The sequence below is a fragment of the Pecten maximus genome, chromosome 3 (assembly GCF_902652985.1).
Source record: "Pecten maximus chromosome 3, xPecMax1.1, whole genome shotgun sequence".
NCBI lineage: Eukaryota > Metazoa > Mollusca > Bivalvia > Pectinida > Pectinidae > Pecten > Pecten maximus.
In genome coordinates, this window is record NC_047017.1 from 11,017,092 (window position 1) to 11,042,984 (window position 25,893).

The following is a 25,893-nucleotide window of genomic DNA, read 5'->3' on the forward strand; positions in this document are numbered from 1 at the left end:
ATTTTGTTTTTACTTCAGGAAATGGTGCTGTGACCATGAATGCTAGACACCCTGTAGCTGTCCTGGATGATATATACTACAGACCGGTCTCCTTAGGTAAACTTATTACGTATTATTATATTAGTCAGCAACACGGCTGATTGTTCTTAATCCATTAATTTCATTATGTTTTACATGTCTACATTTTATCTTAATATTCTCTCAGCATATTGAAATTTCCTCAATTTCAAATATTATCATATACATGACCTCTTGATAATGGCTTTTAAAATAATGAAACAATACTAAATTATGTAACCTCATAAGAGATCAATAAGATTTAGCATATTAATATCACAACGATTTTTCCGGTCGTTGTAATATTTTTGTAGAATAGATATAAAATCCAAAGATGTTGAAATACGGTCCAAGATATCGTATGTATTAAACTAAACTTTCTAGGAGTCGGCAGGCGATTTACGGAATATCCGAAAATCGACCCGTGCAGTCCGAACTCTAGGTTCTAATTAATTTTACAAAACCTTACACATAGTATTTAAGCTAGAGTTAATACAAATGATTAACAGGTGGCATTTTAGTACTCAGATGGTCACATTTCAGACAGGTGAGATAATAAGCTTAATTGTCCTTTGTCCGAGGCTAGGTGTCATACCTGGCCAGACCAGTTAATTAACTCAATTAACATCAAAAGGTAAATGTACATACATATTGCGCGGTTTAATCCGATAACAATGAGAAAAGGGGAATTATACATATCACTTTCAAAAGACAGACAGCTGGTTGAGATGTAATTAAATAATTTGTAAGTGTAACATTTTTACAAAGAGAAATTAGACGACGAAGAAAATCCAAAATTATGGAAAATGTAAAATGTCTAATAATGTTTATATTACAACAAATTTCATAAAATTCACTATGAAATATCCCTCCGGCTCCTGTAAAGTCGCGTCCCGCGACTTGTTTAAAATCTATCTTAGCTGTCCACTACTGTATGTCTAAAGTTCGGCCGGAAGTTAACTGTTCGTTGCTCCAAAGATATGCGCGATCGTTGCTGTCGTGAATTGTTATTCTGTGTTTGACCATGATATCCACTAAGCTGATTTTGTAGGCTCAAAATCACCCGTTGTTTCTGTTTGACTTGCTTGTCCTTCTCCGAAATCCTCGATTTTAAATTTGATATCTGTCTACTTGTTTGTTCTTTTTCTTTGGCTGTTATGTGAAGGCTGTTTATTGTCTCGTCCTTGCTCTTCATTATTTTCTTTCTATTATCTAAAGCTTTTTCAAGTTCTTTTATTTGGGACACGTAATTGTTGATGGTGACACTTTTTAAACGAGTACATTCCTCTTCTAGAATTCTGTTTGTTTCTTCAAGCTTCGCGCACTTTACAGAAATAGTCGAAATTGTTGACTTTGCACGTACAAGTTTTGATTGGAGATTGCTAATCTGATGTGTGAAGGAAGATTCTTTCGGAAATTCGTTGTCAAATTCATCGGCAGAAATATAATAAAATGGTAAAACAGAAAGTACTTGTTTCGTGTCTCGGAATTTCCTGAGCCTTTCGGAATCTCGTCGCCGTTTAGAGGAAGATTTGTTCCTTTTCTGATGCGTTACCTGCACCTCAGACTCGCTGTCCGAAGATATGCGGACAGGAACAGGACGTCGATACGTTTGTGGACGCTGCCTGGTCCAAGAAAACGATCCTGTAACACGATTTGTGCTGTATTGTCTGCTCCGTGCAAAACACATTCTTGAAAAATGTCCAACATTTCCACAAAGAAAACAGTAACATCCTTTTGCAGGACAGTGTATCAGGTGGTTAGAGTTAAAGTTTCTACCACACCTATAACACGATGTCATCCTGACTTACTGTTAGACCGTTATTCTGGAAAGTTCCAAAATATGACGAACACAGTCTTGGTGTAGTTCCAGTTCCGTGTGATTCCGATGATCGGTTTCTTCTCTTGTTTGGGGGAATATCGCTTGGCAGTAGAGGTTCCAGGAATCTTGTACGTAACTTGACTTATACAAATTAATGTGGCAAGTTACTCCGGTTTCTCGCACCAATTTATCACAACGATTTTTCCGGTCGTTGTAATATTTTTGTAGAATAGATATAAAATCCAAAGATGTTGAAATACGGTCCAAGATATCGTATTTATTAAACTAAACTTTCTAGGAGTCGGCAGGCGATTTACGGAATATCCGAAAATCGACCCGTGCAGTCCGAACTCTAGGTTCTAATTAATTTTACAAAACCTTACACATAGTATTTAAGCTAGAGTTAATACAAATGATTAACAGGTGGCATTTTAGTACTCAGATGGTCACATTTCAGACAGGTGAGATAATGAGCTTAATTGTCCTTTGTCCGAGGCTAGGTGTCATACCTGGCCAGACCAGTTAATTAACTCAATTAACATCAAAAGGTAAATGTACATACATATTGCGCGGTTTAATCCGATAACAATGAGAAAAGGGGAATTATACATATCACTTTCAAAAGACAGACAGCTGGTTGAGATGTAATTGAATAATTTGTAAGTGTAACATTTTTACAAAGAGAAATTAGACGACGAAGAAAATCCAAAATTATGGATATTATTTACATTGTCTATGCCTAATGGTTCTGTTGCCACCACCCCGACTCTCATTTGAGATTATTATTTAAGTCAATGTCGTCGATGAAGCAGAAGAAGCTCATTCTCGCGGAGCGCATGGTCTTATTGTCCAAATCCAAATTTTGTCTTTATTTTGTGCTCTTAAAATCGACTTTCAGCTTGACTAAAGGTTTCTTTTTATGTGGTATTCTTTGTTGTTTTTGGAACGTTCACATTCGATAACAGGTTTCACAATTGATCTCCTTAATGTAAATTAAAACCTATGTATTCATCAAATCATTCCATTGTAAAGTTGCATGTATATTTCAGTTGATGTGTTTGTGTGCAATGTTGCTGATAAGAAAAAGACCGCCAAGCTTATCCAGTAAGTAATGGATGTTTAAATTGACATAAAGGGTAGTCTTATTTTTAGGAAAGTGTTTTTTGGACTGCTGCTAAAGCATTTTCATGTTCAAAATATTTCGGGTTGGTTGAGGATTGACGGTGCAGACACATGTTAAGATCCTCTCCCAAACTTTTATCCTTCTAAGAAATCGAATAGACAGGGAACAAAAGTCTACAATATCTCACTGCATCTTTTAAGAGACAATTAATTCTGTATCCCTGTAGAATGGCGGTGATCTTTTTACTTCAGTTTGGGGACATTGGAGACTCTAAGGATAAGGTCGGTCGTATCTTGCTGTAAGCGTCATACTATGTGACTTAAAGATCCCATTGTAGAGCGGTCATAGTATGTGACAAAGTCGGATCCCACTGTAGGGCGGTCATAGTATGTGACCTAAAGTCGTATCCCGCTGTAGGGCGGTCATAGTATGTGACTTAAAGTCGTATCCCCCTGTAGAGCGGTCATAGTATGTGACTTAAAGTCGGATCCCATTGTAGAGCGGTCATAGTATGTTACAAAACATCCGGCTTATCAGATTTGTTTGTGTGTGGGGGTTGGAGGGGGATATTTCTGTATTGTTTCAAAATTATTTATTTCAGGTGCCTTAAAAAACAATTTTCACTACTTAATTTTTGTCATCTGAAGCGGGTACGAGCAGTGAAAGGTGAGTGTTTCGGTGTAAAGGGAGAAAGCGAAGACAGACTTAATCGAATATAACACTGTAATTAATTAATGCATTGGGGCCCGTATGACTTCTCGAGGATCAAAAACCAATTGTCGTAGTATTGATACATACCTGGTACAAAGAATTTTAAATCCTTGAAAAATGTCTTCTAGATGATAACTATTCCTAAAAATGACGACATTAATATGTGTTGAAGGTATGACTTCGTTTAATGTAAAAAAGGGGGAATTACCTTTTTAAAATTTTGATTTTATGAACATCAGATCAGAGAGAACGAGTTCCCAAAAAGAAAACTTCTGTCAGTGTTCCTCAGTAATAGTTATATAAGTACATACATACAAATGATTATTTTTAGATTCGCCCTTACAAGCTATCATTTGTGATGGGTCCTGTGACATTGACCAAGTCACAATGACCTTATCTGAATCTCAGGATTTCTCGACCCTGTCAAAGCCTTTCAAGGTCAAGGTACCAACGTCGATGCCCTTGACCAGACAGCAGTACGAGGAATCCATTTTGTACTGGCCTGTTAATTTTCATGAAGACAAAAGGTTTGTTTATCCACTGATTTCATTACAAACTTGTACAACAGAGTAAATATAGTTTGCACGTAAATATTGACTCTCCAAACTGTAGTTTTGAAGTTATAGTGTTGATTTTAATATCTCTGTGTTGAAGTTAGGTTAACCTGAACAGGGACAGTGTTTTTATGAGATTTACCTTAATGATGTGTTACACTATGTTTGGTGTTATAGAGACTTGAAATGCTTTGTTATAGCATCACCCAGGCTTTAACGAAGCAGTTCTTCAACACAGAGGAAGTTGACAGAATTTACTGTTATATGGAAGAAGCAATAGCGATGGCAAAAATTGGCGTTGAATCCAAACAGGTAGATTTTTCAAAGATTATACTCATGTCAGATGTGCATTTACTTACAGTATAGTAATTATATCCATCAATATTTATTTCCCTTTGTGTAATTGCTACAAATTTTGAGATCTAAAATGATTGAGTGCAATGAAGCTGTAGTTGAATTAAATGAAAATGTGATACAAGACTTTATACACTGTAGATGATGAATTACAGAGTGTTTTTAGAGTCAACCAATATTGAATAAAATGGGTAGTACGTTTTGGTGTTCTTTGTATTTCAGCTTCCTATAGGTGCAGTGGTAGTGGATCCCGTCCAGAATGAAGTGATCGCTAAAGGTTACGATCTTCGACATGGCTCTCATCCATTGCAGCATGCTACCATGGTGACCATTGACCTTGTGGCAAGGTCACAGGGTGGAGGGATGTGGCCCTTGGAAGGTATCTAATTACTATGCACATTTGATTCTTAGTCAGGTTCACTGCCCAATGATGCCTTTCAACAGAGTTAAGACCATTTTAAAATAAAACATTCTCAACATAATTTTAGCACAACCAAATATGTCCTCTTGTATATCTCAGCAAGCAGTATGTTGAAGATGAGTGTCCTTTCCCACCAGACACAACGGCTCTGATGACGGTTTTTATCTCAATATCAAAGTTTGTTAACAGATCATCCTCCATCTCTATCACATTTACCAAACATTTCTAAATTGTGTAACATCAAGCTTGATCATTTTTCATTAAACTCAGTAATTATGACCTGTGTGTCTTCCTCAGGTTATACGTCAATGTACTACAGATCTCCTGACGATATTCTGAAGTCAACACCTGTCACATGTCTAGATATCCAGTCAATACCCGGGACATGTCCAGATATCAAGTCACCTGTCACATGTCCAGATATCCAGTCAACACCCGTCGCACGTCCAGATATCAATAAAAAGGCCATGAAATCTGGTCAATCAGCAGGCAGTGGCCATTGTTCTAAGACCTGTAGTGACCGCATTGGGAAAAAGACTGGTGAAGTGACAGAAAAGACTGGACCGTACCTATGTACCGGTTACGACATCTATCTGACCAGGGAGCCATGTGTTATGTAAGTACAGGTAGATTTGTACCGGTTACGACATCTATCTGACCAGGGAGTCATGTGTTATGTAGTACAGGTAGATTTGTACCTATGTACCGGTTACGATATCTATCTGACCAGGGAGCCGCGTGTTATGTAAGTACAGGTAGATTTGTACCTATGTACCGGTTACGACATCTATCTGACCAGAGAGCCGTGTGTTATATATGTACAGGTAGATTTGTACCTATGTACCGGTTACGAAATCTCTCTGACCAGGGAGCCATGTGTTATGTAAGTACAGGTAGATTTGTACCGGTTACGACATCTATCTGACCAGGGAGTCGTGTGTTATATAAGTACAGGTAGATTTGTACCTATGTACCGGTTACGATATCTATCTGACCAGGGAGCCGTGTGTTTTGTAAGTACAGGTAGATTTGTACCTATGTACCGGTTACGACATCTATCTGACCAGAGAGCCGTGTGTTATGTACGTACAGGTAGATTTGTACCTATGTACCGGTTACGATATCTATCTGACCAGGGAGCCGTGTGTTATGTAAGTACAGGTAGATTTGTACCTATGTACCGGTTACGACAGATATCTGACCAGGGAGCCGTGTGTTTTGTAAGTACAGTAAGATTTGTACCTATGTACCGGTTCTGACATCTATCTGACCAGGGAGCCGTGTGTTATGTAAGTACAGGTAGAGTTGTATCTATTTACCGGTTACGACATCTATCTGACCAGGGAGCCATGTGTTATGTAAGTACAGGTAGATTTGTACCTATGTACCGGTAACGAAATCTATCTGACCAGGGAGCCATGTGTTATATAAGTATAGGTAGATTTGTACCTGTGTACCGGTTACGACATCTACATCTATCTGACCAGGGAGCCATGTGGTATGTAAGTACAGGTAGATTTGTACCGATGTACCGGTTACGATATCTATCTGACCAGGGAGCCGTGTGTTATGTAAGTACAGGTAGATTTGTACCTATGTACCGGTTACGATATCTATCTGACCAGGGAGCCGTGTGTTATGTAAGTACATGTAGATTTGTACATATGTTCCGGTTGCGACATCTATCTGACCAGGGAGCCGTGTGTTATGTAAGTACAGGTAGATTTGTACCTATGTACCGGTTACGACATCTATCTGACCAGGGAGCCATGTGTTATGTAAGTACAGGTAGATTTGTACCTATGTACCGGTTACTACATCTATCTGACCAGGGACCCGTGTGTTATGTAAGTACAGGTAGATTTGTACCTATGTACCGGTTACGACATCTATCTGACCAGGGAGCCGTGTGTTATGTAAGTACAGGTAGATTTGTACCTATGTACCGGTTACTACATCTATCTGACCAGGGAGCCATGTGTTATGTAAGTACAGGTAGATTTGTACATATGTACCGGTTACTACATCTATCTGACCAGGGACCCGTGTGTTATGTAAGTACAGGTAGATTTGTACCTATGTACCGGTTACGACATCTATCTGCCCAGGGAGTCGTGTGTTATGTAAGTACAGGTAGATTTGTACCTTTGTACCGGTTACGACATCTATCTGACCAGGGAGCCGTGTGTTATGTAAGTACAGGTAGATTTGTACCTATGTACCGGTTACGACATCTATCTGACCAGGGAGCCGTGTGTTATGTAAGTACAGGTAGATTTGTACCTATGTACCGGTTACTACATCTGTCTGACCAGGGAGCCATGTGTTATATAAGTACAGGTAGATTTGTACCTATGTACCGGTTAAGTCATCTATCTGACCAGGGAGCCGTGTGTTATGCAAGTACAGGTAGATTTGTACCTATGTACCGGTTACGATATCTATCTGACCAGGGAGCCGTGTGTTATGTAAGTACAGGTAGATTTGTACCTGTGTACCGGTTACGACATCTACATCTATCTGAACAGGGAGCCATGTGTTATGTAAGTACAGGTAGATTTGTACCGATGTACCGGTTACGATATCTATCTGACCAGGGAGCCGTGTGTTATGTAAGTACAGGTAGATTTGTACCTATGTACCGGTTACGATATATATCTGACCAGGGAGCCGTGTGTTATGTAAGTACAGGTAGATTTGTACATATGTACCGGTTACGATATCTATCTGACCAGGGAGCCGTGTGTTATGTAAGTACATGTAGATTTGTACCTATGTACCGGTTACGACATGTATCTGACCAGGGAGCCATGTGTTATGTAAGTACAGGTAGATTTGTACCTATGTACCGGTTACTACATCTATCTGACCAGGGACCCGTGTGTTATGTAAGTACAGGTAGATTTGTACCTATGTACCGGTTACGACATCTATCTGACCAGGGAGCCGTGTGTTATGTAAGTACAGGTAGATTTGTACCTATGTACCGGTTACTACATCTATCTGACCAGGGAGCCATGTGTTATGTAAGTACAGGTAGATTTGTACCTATGTACCGGTTACTACATCTATCTGACCAGGGACCCGTGTGTTATGTAAGTACAGGTAGATTTGTACCTATGTACCGGTTACTACATCTATCTGACCAGGGAGTCGTGTGTTATGTAAGTACAGGTAGATTTGTACCTTTGTACCGGTTACGACATCTATCTGACCAGGGAGCCGTGTGTTATGTAAGTACAGGTAGATTTGTACCTATGTACCGGTTACGACATCTATCTGACCAGAGAGCCGTGTGTTATGTACGTACAGGTAGATTTGTACCTATGTACCGGTTACGATATCTATCTGACCAGGGAGCCGTGTGTTATGTAAGTACAGGTAGATTTGTACCTATGTACCGGTTACGACATCTATCTGACCAGGGAGCCGTGTGTTTTGTAAGTACAGTAAGATTTGTACCTATGTACCGGTTCTGACATCTATCTGACCAGGGAGCCGTGTGTTATGTAAGTACAGGTAGAGTTGTATCTATTTACCGGTTACGACATCTATCTGACCAGGGAGCCATGTGTTATGTAAGTACAGGTAGATTTGTACCTATGTACCGGTAACGAAATCTATCTGACCAGGGAGCCATGTGTTATATAAGTATAGGTAGATTTGTACCTGTGTACCGGTTACGACATCTACATCTATCTGACCAGGGAGCCATGTGGTATGTAAGTACAGGTAGATTTGTACCGATGTACCGGTTACGATATCTATCTGACCAGGGAGCCGTGTGTTATGTAAGTACAGGTAGATTTGTACCTATGTACCGGTTACGATATCTATCTGACCAGGGAGCCGTGTGTTATGTAAGTACATGTAGATTTGTACATATGTTCCGGTTGCGACATCTATCTGACCAGGGAGCCGTGTGTTATGTAAGTACAGGTAGATTTGTACCTATGTACCGGTTACGACATCTATCTGACCAGGGAGCCATGTGTTATGTAAGTACAGGTAGATTTGTACCTATGTACCGGTTACTACATCTATCTGACCAGGGACCCGTGTGTTATGTAAGTACAGGTAGATTTGTACCTATGTACCGGTTACGACATCTATCTGACCAGGGAGCCGTGTGTTATGTAAGTACAGGTAGATTTGTACCTATGTACCGGTTACTACATCTATCTGACCAGGGAGCCATGTGTTATGTAAGTACAGGTAGATTTGTACATATGTACCGGTTACTACATCTATCTGACCAGGGACCCGTGTGTTATGTAAGTACAGGTAGATTTGTACCTATGTACCGGTTACGACATCTATCTGCCCAGGGAGTCGTGTGTTATGTAAGTACAGGTAGATTTGTACCTTTGTACCGGTTACGACATCTATCTGACCAGGGAGCCGTGTGTTATGTAAGTACATGTAGATTTGTACCTATGTACCGGTTACGACATCTATCTGACCAGGGAGCCGTGTGTTATGTAAGTACAGGTAGATTTGTACCTATGTACCGGTTACTACATCTGTCTGACCAGGGAGCCATGTGTTATATAAGTACAGGTAGATTTGTACCTATGTACCGGTTAAGTCATCTATCTGACCAGGGAGCCGTGTGTTATGCAAGTACAGGTAGATTTGTACCTATGTACCGGTTACGATATCTATCTGACCAGGGAGCCGTGTGTTATGTAAGTACAGGTAGATTTGTACCTGTGTACCGGTTACGACATCTACATCTATCTGAACAGGGAGCCATGTGTTATGTAAGTACAGGTAGATTTGTACCGATGTACCGGTTACGATATCTATCTGACCAGGGAGCCGTGTGTTATGTAAGTACAGGTAGATTTGTACCTATGTACCGGTTACGATATCTATCTGACCAGGGAGCCGTGTGTTATGTAAGTACAGGTAGATTTGTACATATGTACCGGTTACGATATCTATCTGACCAGGGAGCCGTGTGTTATGTAAGTACATGTAGATTTGTACCTATGTACCGGTTACGACATGTATCTGACCAGGGAGCCATGTGTTATGTAAGTACAGGTAGATTTGTACCTATGTACCGGTTACTACATCTATCTGACCAGGGACCCGTGTGTTATGTAAGTACAGGTAGATTTGTACCTATGTACCGGTTACGACATCTATCTGACCAGGGAGCCGTGTGTTATGTAAGTACAGGTAGATTTGTACCTATGTACCGGTTACTACATCTATCTGACCAGGGAGCCATGCGTTATGTAAGTACAGGTAGATTTGTACCTATGTACCGGTTACTACATCTATCTGACCAGGGACCCGTGTGTTATGTAAGTACAGGTAGATTTGTACCTATGTACCGGTTACTACATCTATCTGACCAGGGAGTCGTGTGTTATGTAAGTACAGGTAGATTTGTACCTTTGTACCGGTTACGACATCTATCTGACCAGGGAGCCGTGTGTTATGTAAGTACAGGTAGATTTGTACCTATGTACCGGTTACGACATCTATCTGACCAGGGAGCCGTGTGTTATGTAAGTACAGGTAGATTTGTACCTATGTACCGGTTACTACATCTGTCTGACCAGGGAGCCATGCGTTATATAAGTACAGGTAGATTTGTACCTATGTACCGGTTAAGTCATCTATCTGACCAGGGAGCTGTGTGTTATGTAAGTACAGGTAGATTTGTACCTATGTACCGGTTACGACATCTATCTGACCAGGGAGCCGTGTGTTATATAAGTACAGGTAGATTTGTACCTATGTACAGGTTACGACATCTATCTGACCAGGGACCCGTGTGTTATGTAAGTACAGGTAGATTTGTACCTATGTACCGGTTACTACATCTGTCTGACCAGGGAGCCGTGTGTTATGTAAGTATATGTAGATTTGTACCTATCTACCGGTTACTACATCTGTCTGACCAGGGAGCCGTGTGTTATGTAAGTACAGGTAGATTTGTAGTTATGTGCCGGTAATGAAATCTATCTGACCAGGGAGCCGTGTGTTATGTAAGTACAGTTAGATTTGTACCCATGTACCGGTAACGAAATCTATCTGACCAGGGAGCCGTGTGTTATGTAAGTACAGGTAGATTTGTACCTATGTACCGGTTACGACATCTGTCTGACCAGGGAGCCGTGCGTTATGTAAGTACAGGTAAAACACAAGTCATTCCAGGTTTTCATTTCTTTGTAACACTATACCATCGAAATTCACATCAATGTTAAATAAAAATGTGCCTGTACGTTAGATACTTTCTCTCATAATTCCAGGTGCGCTATGGCCCTCGTTCATTCCCGGATAGGACGTGTCTTCTATGGAAGTCCATTTCCTCAGGAAGGAGCGCTCGGATCAAAGTACAAGCTTCACACTCAGACAGGTCTCAACCACCACTACCAAGTCTTCTGTGATGTGTTGGAAGCTGAGTGTGAACATCTGTACGACGCAGCTGTAACATAGGGCATAGTCGTCCTTTACTACTGGGTTACACTGACATGTTCTATATGGTGACCAATCAAGCTACAGGGTGTAGATATTATTGACCAATTCAGTTACAGGATGTGATCATCCTTGACCAATTAAGTGACAGGATGTATATATTATTGACTAATTTAGTTACAAAATATGGTCATCCTTGGCCAATTAAGTGACATGATGTAGACATTCTTGACCAATTAAGTGATAGACTGTAGGTATTCTTGACCAATCAAGTTACAGGATGTGGACATCCTTGTTCGGTGAAGTTACAGAATGTGGACATTCATGACCTGTCAAGTTACAGGATAAAGACATAATATTTTATTTGATGGCTAATTGAAGGATGTTGACAATCTGGACCTGTGCAGTTTAATGATAAGATTAAGGGACACATGTTTCATCAGAAATTACTCTGGTCGAAAGTTTCTAAGGACCGGATATGCAAAATGTATGTTTTATACAATAAAATTTACAAATTAGATAGATTTGAATGTTTACTGAACATATTCATACCCGTATCTGGAGCTAAAAAGAATTAGCTAGGCCTGTGAGGAAGACTTTGAGAAGGATTAGATAGGTCTATGTGGTAAGACTACATTAATGGGTCATGCATCGGCGATGGGGGTCTCGTCGGATACCCACAGTTGATTGCACTACTGTAAACGCTGAAATTTACGCGAGGGGAGAATTTACGCTAATTTCTCATTTTGTTCGTGAAAATTTCCCCCACGCTTGTTATTTTGATATCAATTTGCGTAATCTTAAACTACGAAAGTAGATCGATCGCGAAAATTACCCCCACGCGTATAGTTTACATATTAAAATCGCGAAATTAACCCTCCGCGAAAATAATCACATTTACAATATACAATACGCTACACTGTCAACCTTCCGTAATTGTGGGGAAGGCAATTCCTCGACTTTAAACATTTCATTGAAAAACATTACAGAATATGAGTAAAGTTTCCTTAACACTGGTGTCTTAAGGGATGCTCTTCAGGTAAGGAATATTGATGATGCCACATGGACTTGGCTCAAATGTCCAACCTTTGGCCTTCATCATGTATATTATATGTATCATACAATACATGTTTTGGAATTTTCCGACTCCGTGTAACGGACACATATTTAAGATCCTGTGTTTTAAGAACTTTCTGTGTTGGAAAGAAGAAGTTGAAAATTGTTAAACTGTTAAATCATATCAATACAATAATCATCCACACCACCCATGGGGAGCCAGATCCATTGTTAAACATAGTAAGATCCCCTTCATCCAATGTATGCTTCGGATCAAATTTGGACAGAATCATTTCATTTTGGATACTGTTCCTCAATTTTAGCTGACCAAGCCCTCAGTTAATGCTAAAGAGCTTACAATGTTTTAATTCATGTGGTAACGCGAATGATGTATTAGAATCGATCTTCCATGTATCTGGTGTGTCGTCGCTCGTGGACTGTCCTTAGTCACAGTGAACACATTGCCTCCTAAACAGACAATGAATTCCCCATTTATATACACTATACCGTAACACCGTTTGTCGATGTTTATTTCGAATGCCAGAATAAGTTTAGAGGGTGCGACTGTTACTAAACATAAATGTACATAGCGACCGTCACGGGGGTGTCAACCATACACATGTCATGGACTTCCGTTCACCTTCAATTCGTCCATAACATTTCCTTCTGTGTCGATCAACTTGATTTTATCGTTTCTGTCTTCTCCCACCACAATTCGTCCAGCTGGTAGGTTAACAAGGGTTTTTTTTTTTTTTTTTTCCTTTTTTGGAATTCCCTGTTACACTTGGTGTAATAGCTAATGTCTTATTATCATTATTGTGATGTCATATTGCAGTCTAAATTGTTTGTCAATGAAATTTCATAATCGCCTAATAGGCCATTTAAAATAATAAACAAAAAGAAATAAACGATATGATAGAACTCACCATTATTTATTCATTTGAACATTCCATTAGTTTTTTTATGTCATGTTCTCAACAAAAAATCCTTTGAAAACTTAATTGATACAATGGCAAGTATATGTGTTTAGAAAAAGAACCCTCCAAAACATAAAAAGATGTGTGTACTCCATCTATAGCCTATCATGTATTTAGTAGTATACTGTATACCATTATACCCAAGTAACCATATATATACTGATATTAGTGCATGCATATTGTTTTGTTTGTAAAACACAATGTTACTTTCATCAGACCATCATGATATAATAATATATATTATATCACCCTCACAATATCAACAGTAGTATTTCAATCATTATTCCTAAAGAGTTTAAACTGAAACAATACATCAGACAAATATCTTTAAGCATGATATTGTTGCATCATTCTTTTAAGGCGATATGTTAACTCACTTTGCAATCATACAATTTAATAATGACCCATACAACTTTCAACGATGGAACCTCTCGAACAGTCTCTATGCTTAAAATGACAATAAATTAATAAAGTTTTATTATTGACAAAATACATTAATAAAGTATTATTATCGACATAATACATTAATAAAGTATTATTATCGACACAATGTGCTTCATGGGCACCTCTCTGTGTCCACAGTTACCATGAAAATACACTAGTTAAAGTTTTAATGTTGAAGTGATAGCTGGTATTTTCCCATTAAGATGAATTCAGCCAAAGTCTGTTAATTCCCTCTTGTTTGTCAATGGTCCTCAAAAGATTAAGGTAAAAAATACACACACAAACACTTCAATATTGCATTAAGTAGCTTTGGAATATCCATATTATATGCTTTGTATGAAAATCTCTAAGACTTCGCAACGAAGTGGTTATTTGGTAGGCCTATGGGGAACAGGTTTTGCATACATGATGATATATAAATGTATATAAATTGAAAATCGTTAAAAACTGACACAGACAGAAATGAGGGCTGCCGACTGTGTGTATAAATATATTATATATATATATAAACATAGTACCACAATTGACGAAGGAAGGCAACTTGATGACTCGTGCCCTTACCGGGCCTCGAAGTCACGATCTACAGCACCCTTTATATATATATATATATATATGACAATTTACTTGTCTGTACTGTCGTTGTTACTACTTGACAAATTATACATGTATGTCCACACTGTTAAGTAATTCGTATCCTGCATACGAACTTTTTCCAAGGATCCACTGTTACCCGGATTATAACCGCTAATATTACTTTTTTGACCCATATATATATGTAATGTACACACAATAAAATTATGTTACACAAACAACATCGAATGAAATAACCAAATTCCAATGGCAGACATCAAGCGAATGAGATACTAGATGTTGAGTCATTGTATAACGAGTCAAACAATTTGAAACACTGTGATATAGTTACATTGTGTAGAAGAAAAATTAGTCAGTACAAGTTTTTCTCCACATACGGATATGGCTTTAGGACAAGCGATACCGTCCTTTGTCGTTAATAGTTCCCGGACGTTTGTTCCATCCCCGGACATCTGTATCACGTTGTTAGAACCGCAGCCACAGATATACACGTTACCTTCCCTGTCGACGTCCACGCCATAAGCTCTCTCCACAACACCAACATTCAACACACTGGAGTATGTGTTGTCTGAGGACAGTCTACCAACAACCACTCTGCCAGTGCGATTTGTGTAGTGAGTGGTAAAGAGTTTTCCATTATTTAAATCATACGACAACGCGAATACTGTATCAGAACTTTCATGTATCTGGCGTGTCATCGCTCGTGGACTGTCCTTAGTCACAGAGAACACATTGCATTCTGAACTGACGACGAATTCGCCATTTCTGTACGCTATACCGTTACATGGTTTGTTGACGTTTATTTCAGATGCCAGAATAAGTTTAGAGGGTGCGACTGTTACTAAACAGATATGTCCGGGATTAATGTTCCTAGCAACCGCCACGGTGGTGTTGTCAACCGTACACATGTCATAGAGACGTCCGTATACCTTCAACTCGTCCACAACATTTCCTTCTGTGTCGATTAACTTGATTTTACTGTTTTTGTCATCTCCCACCACAATGCGTCCATCTGGTAGGTAAACAACTCCACGGGAAGAACAATCGTACAAATCGGATGGACATTTAATGTCAATTTTTTTTAATTCCTTGACATCACGCTCAGATAAAGGTTTAGCGAAAGCATTTGTATCAGCTGGAATATGTTGTAGCTGCTTTCGGACAATGATTTTTCCAAAACTCAAAGCTGGCCTTGGGCTTGTCATGTGGAGATCAGCCTCATGCTCAATACTGATGGATGAATGTGATGTCTGCACCTCTCTCACCAAATCCCTACACGACTCGACCTCCGCCTGACCTCGTTGGTACAACAGGATCATGTCCATGTGGTCATTCCTCTGTTGGGCTGTAGTGGACGACTCTAGTGTATTCTGTATAGCGACCTTCAGTCGTTCACACTTCTGACTGGACACCTTCAGGTTTTCTCTCTCCTCTTTATACTTAGCTATCAAGTCATCTGTGATTCCCTTTTTCATCTCTTCTATACGATTAATGATCTGTTCCTGTAGGTCGTCAATGTTTTTCATTGCTGTGTCTTTGCCGTCTGCAATACTTTGGAGTTGTAGGTGGAAGTCCTTTACCAGTGACTCCATTTCCTTTTCCCCTTTTTGTAGTGATTTCCTCATCTCCTCTAGCCAGTGACCACTGGTCAGTTTCTCACAGTATTCTTCTGTCGTGGCCACAGCGTCACATTTCCTGTGGCCAACTGTTATACATTTACAACAGCCGATGGATTTGTGGTCCTCACAGTAGTAATCCATCTTTTCCTTGTGTTTGTTACAAATCTTGTCTGATGTTGACTGGTTCAGAAGGAAACTCCTCGTCTCTGTTATATCTACAACATCACAGTTGATGTGAATCATATCGTGGAAATCCACCTTACATGACTCACAGAATAAAGACTGGTTTGTTTTACACTAGAACTTTGCTGACGTCATCATGTTCCCTTTCTTCTGGCACGGCATACAGTAATGTGGTTCCGATGACCTGTTTTTCAACTCTATCATCTCCATGACATCAAAGTCGGTCGGAAACTGCTTGGCCCAGTTCTCCTTGTCTTCTGATTTGTCCAAAGGGTGGGTTAGTTTCCTACATACCGGACAGGTGAAGGACACCGCCGTATCACTTGTCCCCGACACCTCGCTGATGATGTAACTTGTCAAGCATTCCTGACAAAGGGAATGGCGACATGGTAGACACTTCGGCTGCCGTAACTGTTCCAGACAAATGGGACAGTCGAGAAGATGTGAGTTCCTAGACGGATTGTCCGGAGGTGTCGGCTGAGGACCTCCTTCTGCCATTACACTTGAACTCCAATCCTGGTCGTGTTCCTATTAAACATTGATAAAGTCTACATGTATGTCGGGATGTTTTATAAGCATCATGCTTAAATACACTTATGAGATCACATTTTCACACTCTTTCACAATTTGTTTTCTATCTTATATGATATAACAAAGAGGACATACCATTTTGCTTTGTGGATCAGATTCAAACCCAAATAGGCACAACCAGGGACCAAGGCAAAACTACATGTACAGTTTTAGACAAGGGAAACCTATATATGAAATCTAAAAGATAACTTTTTGTGAATTAGAAATCACTATGCTCCAATTAAATTTTCAGCCATTTTGTTTACTGGGTCAGACTCAAATTCAAACTAGAACACTAACAGGTTAGCAAGGGCCCCGTTGTTTGGCAAGGGAGCAAACTATACATATCTATGATATACACATCTACCACCATATTTGCTGGACCAACAGAAATGGAAACACTGTACTGATATGAAATAAAACTTTCATTCGATATGATGTATTTAAATCCTAAATACACCCCAGCTCCCACTAAAGGTCATAGTCAGAGATCCACTTTGTCCTTGACCTTTGGAACAAAATGCTTATCCTTTGGCCCAGTGACTTTGATCTTTGAAAAACTGACTTCTTGTTTAATAACGACAAATTTTGCTTCATTTGTCTTAACAAAATGTAAATCGGTGATAAAATACAAAATTTGATCTTGGCTTCTGACTCAGTGACCTTGACATCAGACGCCATGACCTTGGCATTTAGTCAGCTGACTCATTGTTTTATTCTTAGGAACTAAGTTCAGAAATGCCATAACAAATTATTCATCAGTGAAAAGATACATACTTTGACCTTGACCTTTGACCCAGTGACCTCAACCTCTGACTGTTAACATACTTTGACTTTTGGATAGTTGATTGTTTAATTCTGACCGATATTGCTACATAGTCTCATAACAATAGTCAGTAATGATACAAGACTTGACCTTGACATTTGACCATTTGTCGGCTGATTCCTTATTCAATTTTGACCATTTTTTTCTTCAAAATGACATAACAAATTGTTCGTCAGTAAAAAGATACAAAATTTGATCTTGATATTTGACATGATGACATTGACTTCTGACCCGATGGCCTTGTCAATTGACTTGTTTAATTCTTACTATCTTTGCTTCTTCATCATGTCATCAGCAAATGTTTATCAATAAAAAGATACCAAAGTTGACCTTGACCATTCGTCATTTGGTTGACTGCGTTTTATTATTCTGACCAATTCTGCTTTTTCATGTCATAGCAAAATGTTCATCAGTAAAAGATACAGAATTTGAATTTGATCTAATGATCTGTATTTATGTTAATTGAACATCTTGATCAAATTTCATGTAAATCAGTTAATAAATACTTATCAGCCGTGAATAAAATTTACGGATTGACAGCTGGACAGTGATTACTATATAAAGGGCACCCAATTATTTCCAATTCGGGTCCCTAATGAGTACAATTAGGGACAAAGGGGAACCCATATATGTAGTTTGAGAAAAGAACCTTTCGGTACTTCTCAAGAAAACAGTAATAACAAGGATTGTTTAAGGACAGACGGACAACGGACCCCAGACACAGGACGATTTGAACAGCCCACCATCTGATGATGGTGAATAAAGAAAAGATGTGAATTTTTTTCAGTTGCTTTCATTTTGATTTTTAGCTCACCTGAACCGAAGGTCCGGTGAGCTTATGTCATGGCGCAGCGTCCGTCGTCCGTCGTCCGTCCGTCCGTCGTCCGTCAACGTTTCCTTCAAATCGCTACTAGTCGAAAAGTTCTTAATGCATTTTGACCAAATTTGGCCAGAAACATCATTGGCAGAAGGGGAACAGGTTTTGCATAAATGGTGACTCTGAACCCCGAGGGGCCAAAGGGGCGGGGCCCAATAGGGGAAATAGAGGTAATTCCTTTAAATCGCTACTGGTCATAAAGTTCTGAATGGATTTGAACCCAATTTGGTCAGAAACATCCTTGGCAGAAGGGGAACAGATTTTGCATAAATAGTGACTCTGACCCCCAAGGGACCAAAGGGGCGGGGCTCAAGAGGGGAAATAGAGGTAATTCCTTTAAATCGCTACTAGTGATAAAGTTATGAATGGATTTGAACCCAATTTGGTCAGAGACATCCTTTGGGGAAAGGGAACAGATTGTGCATAAATGGTGGCTCTGACCCCAAAGGGGCCAAAGGGGCGGGGTCCAATAGAGGATATAGAGGTAATTCCTTTAAATCGCTAATAGTCATGAAGAAATGAATGGGTTTGAACCCAATTTGGTCAGAAACATCCTTGGGGGAAGGGGAACAGATTTTGCATAAAAAGTGACTCTGACCCCCGAGGGGCTAAAAGGGCGGAGCCCAATAAGGGAAATAGAGGTAATGCCTTTAAATCGCTACTAGTCATGAAGTAATGAATGCATGTTCTAAAAACAATTCTTGGGGTCTTTTAGACCTTAGAGAGTCTGGACTTCATTAATCTCTAAAGCAGTTCGGATCCCCACACTACAACCATATATAGCATTGTTAGAGATTTACAAATAAAACAAATTGAATATGAACATTATTTTGACATTTGGTCTAACCCAACCAGGTGAGCGATACAGGCCCCATGGGCCTCTTGTTACAAGTTACAGACGTTTCACGCAACTGGAACTAGTATTCAGTATGACTAGAACAGGAGAATATTGTGATTGTACAAGTATTTCTAGGATATATTTTTCTATTGAAAATAAATACATTTATACAATTACAATTTTATATAGGAAAGAATTTTCATTTTTGTGAGCCGTAATTTTTTGGAATTGTCCCGAACAGAAGCACACAATTTTGAATTAATGATAATTAAGTTACATTCAGAAGAAAAGTAAGATACCAAAATATAATATTTTAACAATGCTCGATATATTAAAGATAAACATTCATTTTTCTTTTACTCCGTTCATTCTTTCAAATGTTTTAAGTGTCGATAAAGCGTTATGTGTTTCTTGTAAAGGCATCCACTTTCGTTTTCTATATATCTATCATTGTTATATGACATAACTACAACTAGCCCGAGTTTCCACTGTCCCTGCCACCATGTAAGGTATCTCACGCCCGATTTAATTTCATCTGCATCAAATTCCACGTTTTCATATAATACTGTGCCCTTTCCCTACACCAGATGACGACAAGGCCACAGAGTAAACTCAGGCTAAACTACAATATGTTAATTTGCTCGCATTTTAGCGGATAATGAATATAGTATATGATTAATTTGTGTACTTGGTTAATATTATAAATAAGTCATACTTACATCTTTTGATATATATTGTATTCGGCGCTGTACCCCAAGCTTTCGATCTACCGCCTCCGCGAGGTCATGATACGACAGGATTATACCGGGACGCGATATACCAGAGTTACTTCCCTTCAAGTTGACAGCCGATGAGACCGAAAATACAAAAGAAATATTATCAAAAGAAATGAAGATAAAATATACCACATGTTATTGTTGTTCTCTCTTTAAGATTAAAAAAAAACATTATTTGTGTTTTATAAGATAAGTTTATATCCGATTCAGGACTTAAAGTTCTCTATATACCTTACAACGAGTTTTAGGTAACCTTTGAAAGTCACGACGAGATTAGTCCTAATACTAGTTATAGTTATTGTGTTAAAAGCTTATAATCTTAAAATCTCTCTTTTACTTTCTACTTCAGGAAATGGTGCTGAAACTCTAAATACTAGACACCCTGTATCTGTCCTGGATGATATATACTACAGACCGGTCTCCTTAGGTAAACCTATTACGTGTTATTATATTAGTCAGCAACACAGCTGATTGTTCTGAATCCATTAATTTCATTATGTTGTACATGTCTGTATTTTATCATAATATTCTCTCAGCATATTGAAGTCTCTTCAATTTCAAATACTATCATGTACATGACCTCTTGATAATGCCTTTTAAGATAATGAAACAATGCTAAATTATGTAACCTCATAAGAATTCAATAAGATTTAGCATATTAAGATCACGGGAAGACGTGTTTGATTATTATTTACATTGTATATGTCTAATGGTTCTGTTGCCACCACCCGACTCTCATTTGAGATTGTTATTTAAGCCTATGTCGTCGATGAAGCAGAAGACGGTCACTCTCGCGGAGCGCATGGTCTTATTGGCCAAATCCAAGTTTTGTCTTTATTTTGTGCTCTTAAAATCGACTTTCAGCTTGACGAAAGGTTTCTTATTATGTGGTATTCATTGTTGTTTTTGGAACGTTTACATTCTTGTCATTCGATGACAGGTTTCACAATTGATCTGCTTAATATAGATTAAAACCTATGTATTCATCAAATCATTCCATTGTAAAGTTGCATGTATATTTCAGTTGATGTGTTTGTGTGCAATGTTGCTGATAAGAAAAATACCGCCAAGCTTATCCAGTAAGTAATGGATGTTTGAATTGACATAAACGGTAATTTACAGTCCTTAACACCATGTGTTAAGGGTAAGTGTTTTTGTGACTGCTGCTAAAGCATTTTCATGTTCAAAATATTTCGGGTTGGTTGAGGATTGACGGTGCAGACACATGTTAAGTTATCCTTCTAAGAAATCGAATGAACAGGTAACAAAAGTCTGCAATATCTCACTGCATTTTTTAAGAGACAAATAATTCTGTATCCCTGTAGAATGGCGGTGATCTTTTTACTTATGTTTGGGGACATTGGAAACTCTAAGGATAACGTCGGGCGTATCCCATTGTAGGGCGGTAATGGTATGTGACTTAAAGTCGGGTCCCATTTTAGAGCGGTCATATTATGTGACCAAACATCCGGCTTATCAGATTTGTTTGTTTGTGGGGGTTGGAGGGGGATATTTCTGTATTATTTCAAAATTATTTATTTCAGGGGCCTCAAAAAAGAATTTCCATTACCTAATTTTTGTCATCTGAAGCGGGTACGAGCAGTGAAAGGTGAGTGTTTCGGTGTAAAGGGAGAAAGCGAAGACAGACTTTATCAAATCTAACACTGTAATTAATTAATGCATTTGGGCACGTATGACTTCTTCAGGATCAAAAACCAATTGTCATAGTATTGGTACATACCTGGTAAACAGAATTTTAAATCCTTGAGAAAATTCTTCTAGACAATAACTATTCCTCAAAATGACGACGTTAAGATGTGTTGACGGTATGACCTTCGTTTAATGTAAAACAAAGAACTTACCTTTTTAAACATTTGATTTTATGAACATCATATAAGAGAGAACGAGTTCCCAATAATAAAACTTCTGTTTGAGAATTCCATAGAAGTTATAGCTATATAAGTACATACATACAAATGATTATTTTTAGATTCGCCCTTACAAGCTATCATTTGTGATGGGTCTTGTGACATTGACCAGGTCATAATGACCTTATCTGAATCTCAGGATTACTCGACCTTGTCAAAGCCCTTCAAGGTCAAGGTACCAACGTCGATGCCCTTGACCAGACAGCAGTACGAGGAATCCATTTTGTACTGGCCTGTTAATTTTCATGAAGACAAAAGGTTTGTTTATTCTCTTGATTTCATTACAAACTTGTACAACAGAGTAAATATAATTTACATGTAAATAGTGACGCTCCCAACTGTGGTTTTGTAGTTATAGTGTTGATTTTAATATCCATGTGTTGAAGTTAGGTTAACCTGAACAGGGCGAGTGTTTTTATGAGATTTACCTTAATGATCTTTTACACTATGTTTGGTGTTATAGAGACTTAAAATGCTTTGTTATAGCATCACCAAAGCTTTAACGAAGCAGTTATTCAACACAGAGGAAGTTGACAGAATTTACTGTTATATGGAAGAAGCAATAGCGATGGCAAAAATTGGCGTTGAATCCAAACAGGTAGGTTTTTCAAAGAGTATACTCATGTCAGATGTGCATGTACTTACAGTGTACTTACAGTATAGTTGTTATATCCAACAAGAGTTATTCCCCTTTGTGTAACAGCTACAAATTTGCGATCTCAAATTATTAAGTGTAGCTGTAATTGAATTAAATAAAAATGTGATAAAGACTTTACATAGTGGTCCTGTAGATGACGAATAAGAGTGTTTTTAGAGCCAACCAATATTGAATAAAATGTAAGTGTGTTATACGTTTTTGTGGGTTTTAGGTCATCTGACCCAAAAGGTCAAGATGACCTATAGCCATCGTGTTCCGTCCGTCGCCGTCCGCCTTGCGTAGGCCTTTTTCTTTCAAAACGCTACTCCTCCTTAACCCTTTGGTGGATTACTTCCAAAATTTTGTTTGAAGCATAAAGGAGAACTTAACAAAACGTTTGCTTTAAAATTGTACTCCTTCTTAATGCCTTAATTGATTACAGCAATATTTAGTATGAAACGTCATTGGGGAAGGCAAATCCCTAATTGATATAATTGAGGCTTGTTCGACCCATTGGGATAGAGGGACATGCCCCAAAAATGGGAACTTGGCTGAAATTTTGCTTTAAGATGCTGCTCCTCCTTTAAGCCAAAAAGGATTAAAAACCAGATTTGATCTGAAACATAACTGCCTGCATATAAGTAATTTATGGTAATGATGCTGGATTGAGGGGTGTGCCCCCGCTGTAAGTGTTTGTCAGATGACTGTTAAGGCCCATGGGCCTCTTGTTGTGTTTTAGCTTCCTATAGGTGCAGTGGTAGTGGATCCCGACCAGAATGAAGTGATCGCTAAAGGTTACGACCTTCGACACGGCTCTCATCCATTGCAGCATGCGACCATGGTGACCATTGACCTTGTGGCCAGGTCACAGGGTGGAGGGATGTGGCCCTTGGAAGGTATATAGTAACTATGTACATTGGAACTATTAGCCATGTCTCCTGTCCCATGATGTCTTTCAACAGAGTTCAGAACATTTTTATATAAAAAAAATTCTCAACATCATTTTAGCACAACCAAACAGTCCTCCTTTTGTGTATATCAAAAAAATTCTCAACATCATTTTAGCACAACCAAACAGTCATCCTTTTGTGTATATCAGAAAGCAGTATGTTGAAGGTGAGTGTCGTTTCCTACCAGACAATACGGCCGTTATGACGGTTTTTATCTCAATATCAAAGTTTGTTAATATCCTCCATCTCTATCACACTTTACCAAACATTTCTAACTTGTGTAACATCATGTTTGATCAAATACATTAAACTCAGTAATTATGACCCGCTAATTATGACCTGTTTATTTCGAAACCCAAATCATTTTTTTTTTTTACCTTACTAGATATTAACGTGTTATTCCCTGTGCGTCTTCCTCAGGTTATAAGTCAATGTACTACAGATCTCCTGACGATAGTCTGAAGTCAACACCTGTCACATATCCAGTTCTCCAGTCAACACCCGTCACAAGTCCAGATATCAAGTCAACACCCGTCACCTGTCCAGATATCCAGGCAACGCCTGTAACATGTCCAGGTATCCAGTCAACACCTGTCACATGTCCAGATATCCAGTCAACACCCGTCACATGTCCAGATATCCAGTCAACACCTGTCATATGTCCAGATATCAATAAAAAGTCCATTAAATCTGGTCAATCAGCAGGCAGTGGCCATTGTTCTAAGACCAGTAGTGACCGCATTGGAACAAAGACTGGTGAAGTGACAGAAAAGACTGGACCGTACCTATGTACCGGTTACGACATCTATCTGACCAGGGAGCCGTGTGTTATGTAAGTACAGGTAGATCTGTACCTTTGTACCGGTTACGACATCTATCTGACCAGGGAGCCGTGTGTTATGTAAGTACAGGTAGATCTGTACCTATGCACTGGTTACGACATCTATCTGACCAGGGAGCCGTGTGTTATGTAAGTACAGGTAGATTTGTACCGATGTACCGGTTACGACACCTATCTGACCAGGGAGTCGTGTGTTATGTAAGTACAGGTAAATGTAAACTTTATTTATTTTACAACAATTGAGAAACAAGTTATATTAACTTATATTTAATCCCGCTTGTTGGCCCGGATGGAAGCGCGCGAGGGGTCTTACTATGGGAGGAAACCGGAGTACCCGGGGGAAACCCACGTGGTCGGGCAGGTGACCCCATACCTTTTCACGTCCGATCGGGGAATCGAACCCCGGCCGCCTTGGTGAAAGGCAAGTGTGTTACCACTGTGCCACCCGACCACCTAATACAGGTAGATTTGTCCCTATGTAGCGGTTACGACATCTATCTGACCAGGGAGTCGTGTGTTATGTAAGTACAGGTAGATCTGTACCTATGTACCGGTTACGACATCTATCTGACCAGGGAGTCGTGTGTTATGTAAGTACAGGTAGATCTGTACCTATGTACCGGTTACGACATCTATCTGACCAGGGAGCCGTGTGTTATGTAAGTACAGGTAGATCTGTACCTATGTACCGGTAACGATATCTATCTGACCAGGGAGTCGTGTATTATGTAAGTACAGGTAAAACACAAGTCCCTCCAGGTTTTCATTTCTTTGTAACACTATACCATTTCAAATTCACATCAATGTTAAATAAAAGTGTTCCTGTTAGATAATATTTTTCTCTCATCATTCCAGGTGCGCTATGGCCCTCGTTCATTCCCGGATAGGACGTGTCTTCTATGGAAGTCCATTTCCTCAGGAAGGAGCGCTCGGATCAAAGTACAAGCTTCACACTCAGACAGGTCTCAACCACCACTACCAAGTCTTCTGTGGTGTGTTGGAAGCTGAGTGTGAATATCTGTACGACGCAGCTGTAACATAGGGCATAGTCTTCCTTTACTACTGGGTTACACTGACATGTTCTATATGGTGACCAATCAAGCTACAGGGTGTGATCATCCTTAACCAATCATGCTACAGGGTGTAGATATTAGTGACCAATTCAGTTACAGGATGTGGTCATCCTTGACCAATTAAGTGACAGGATGTATATATTATTGAACAATTAAGTTAAAGTATGTGGACATTAAGTTATAGGATGTAGACATTCTCGACCAATTAAGTGACAGGTGTAAACATGCTT

At 39.1% G+C, this 25,893-nt stretch overlaps 2 protein-coding genes across 2 annotated transcripts; both read left to right on the forward strand.

Moving 5' to 3' along the window:
• On the forward strand, positions 1–25,829 carry LOC117323190 (probable inactive tRNA-specific adenosine deaminase-like protein 3). Its single transcript, XM_033878244.1, has 8 exons — positions 1–96; positions 2,929–2,983; positions 21,779–21,843; positions 22,225–22,420; positions 22,649–22,760; positions 23,539–23,695; positions 24,170–24,581; positions 25,446–25,829. The coding sequence occupies exons 1-8, from the start codon at positions 36–38 to the stop codon at positions 25,630–25,632; spliced, it is 1,245 nt and encodes a 414-aa protein (XP_033734135.1). The 5' UTR covers positions 1–35; the 3' UTR covers positions 25,633–25,829.
• Positions 4,482–11,995, forward strand: LOC117323191 (probable inactive tRNA-specific adenosine deaminase-like protein 3). The gene is made up of 4 exons (XM_033878245.1): positions 4,482–4,579; positions 4,844–5,000; positions 5,340–5,658; positions 11,312–11,995. Exons 1-4 carry the CDS (start codon positions 4,532–4,534, stop codon positions 11,496–11,498), a joined length of 711 nt encoding a protein of 236 aa, XP_033734136.1. The 5' UTR covers positions 4,482–4,531; the 3' UTR covers positions 11,499–11,995.
• Positions 25,830–25,893: the final 64 nt, after the last annotated feature.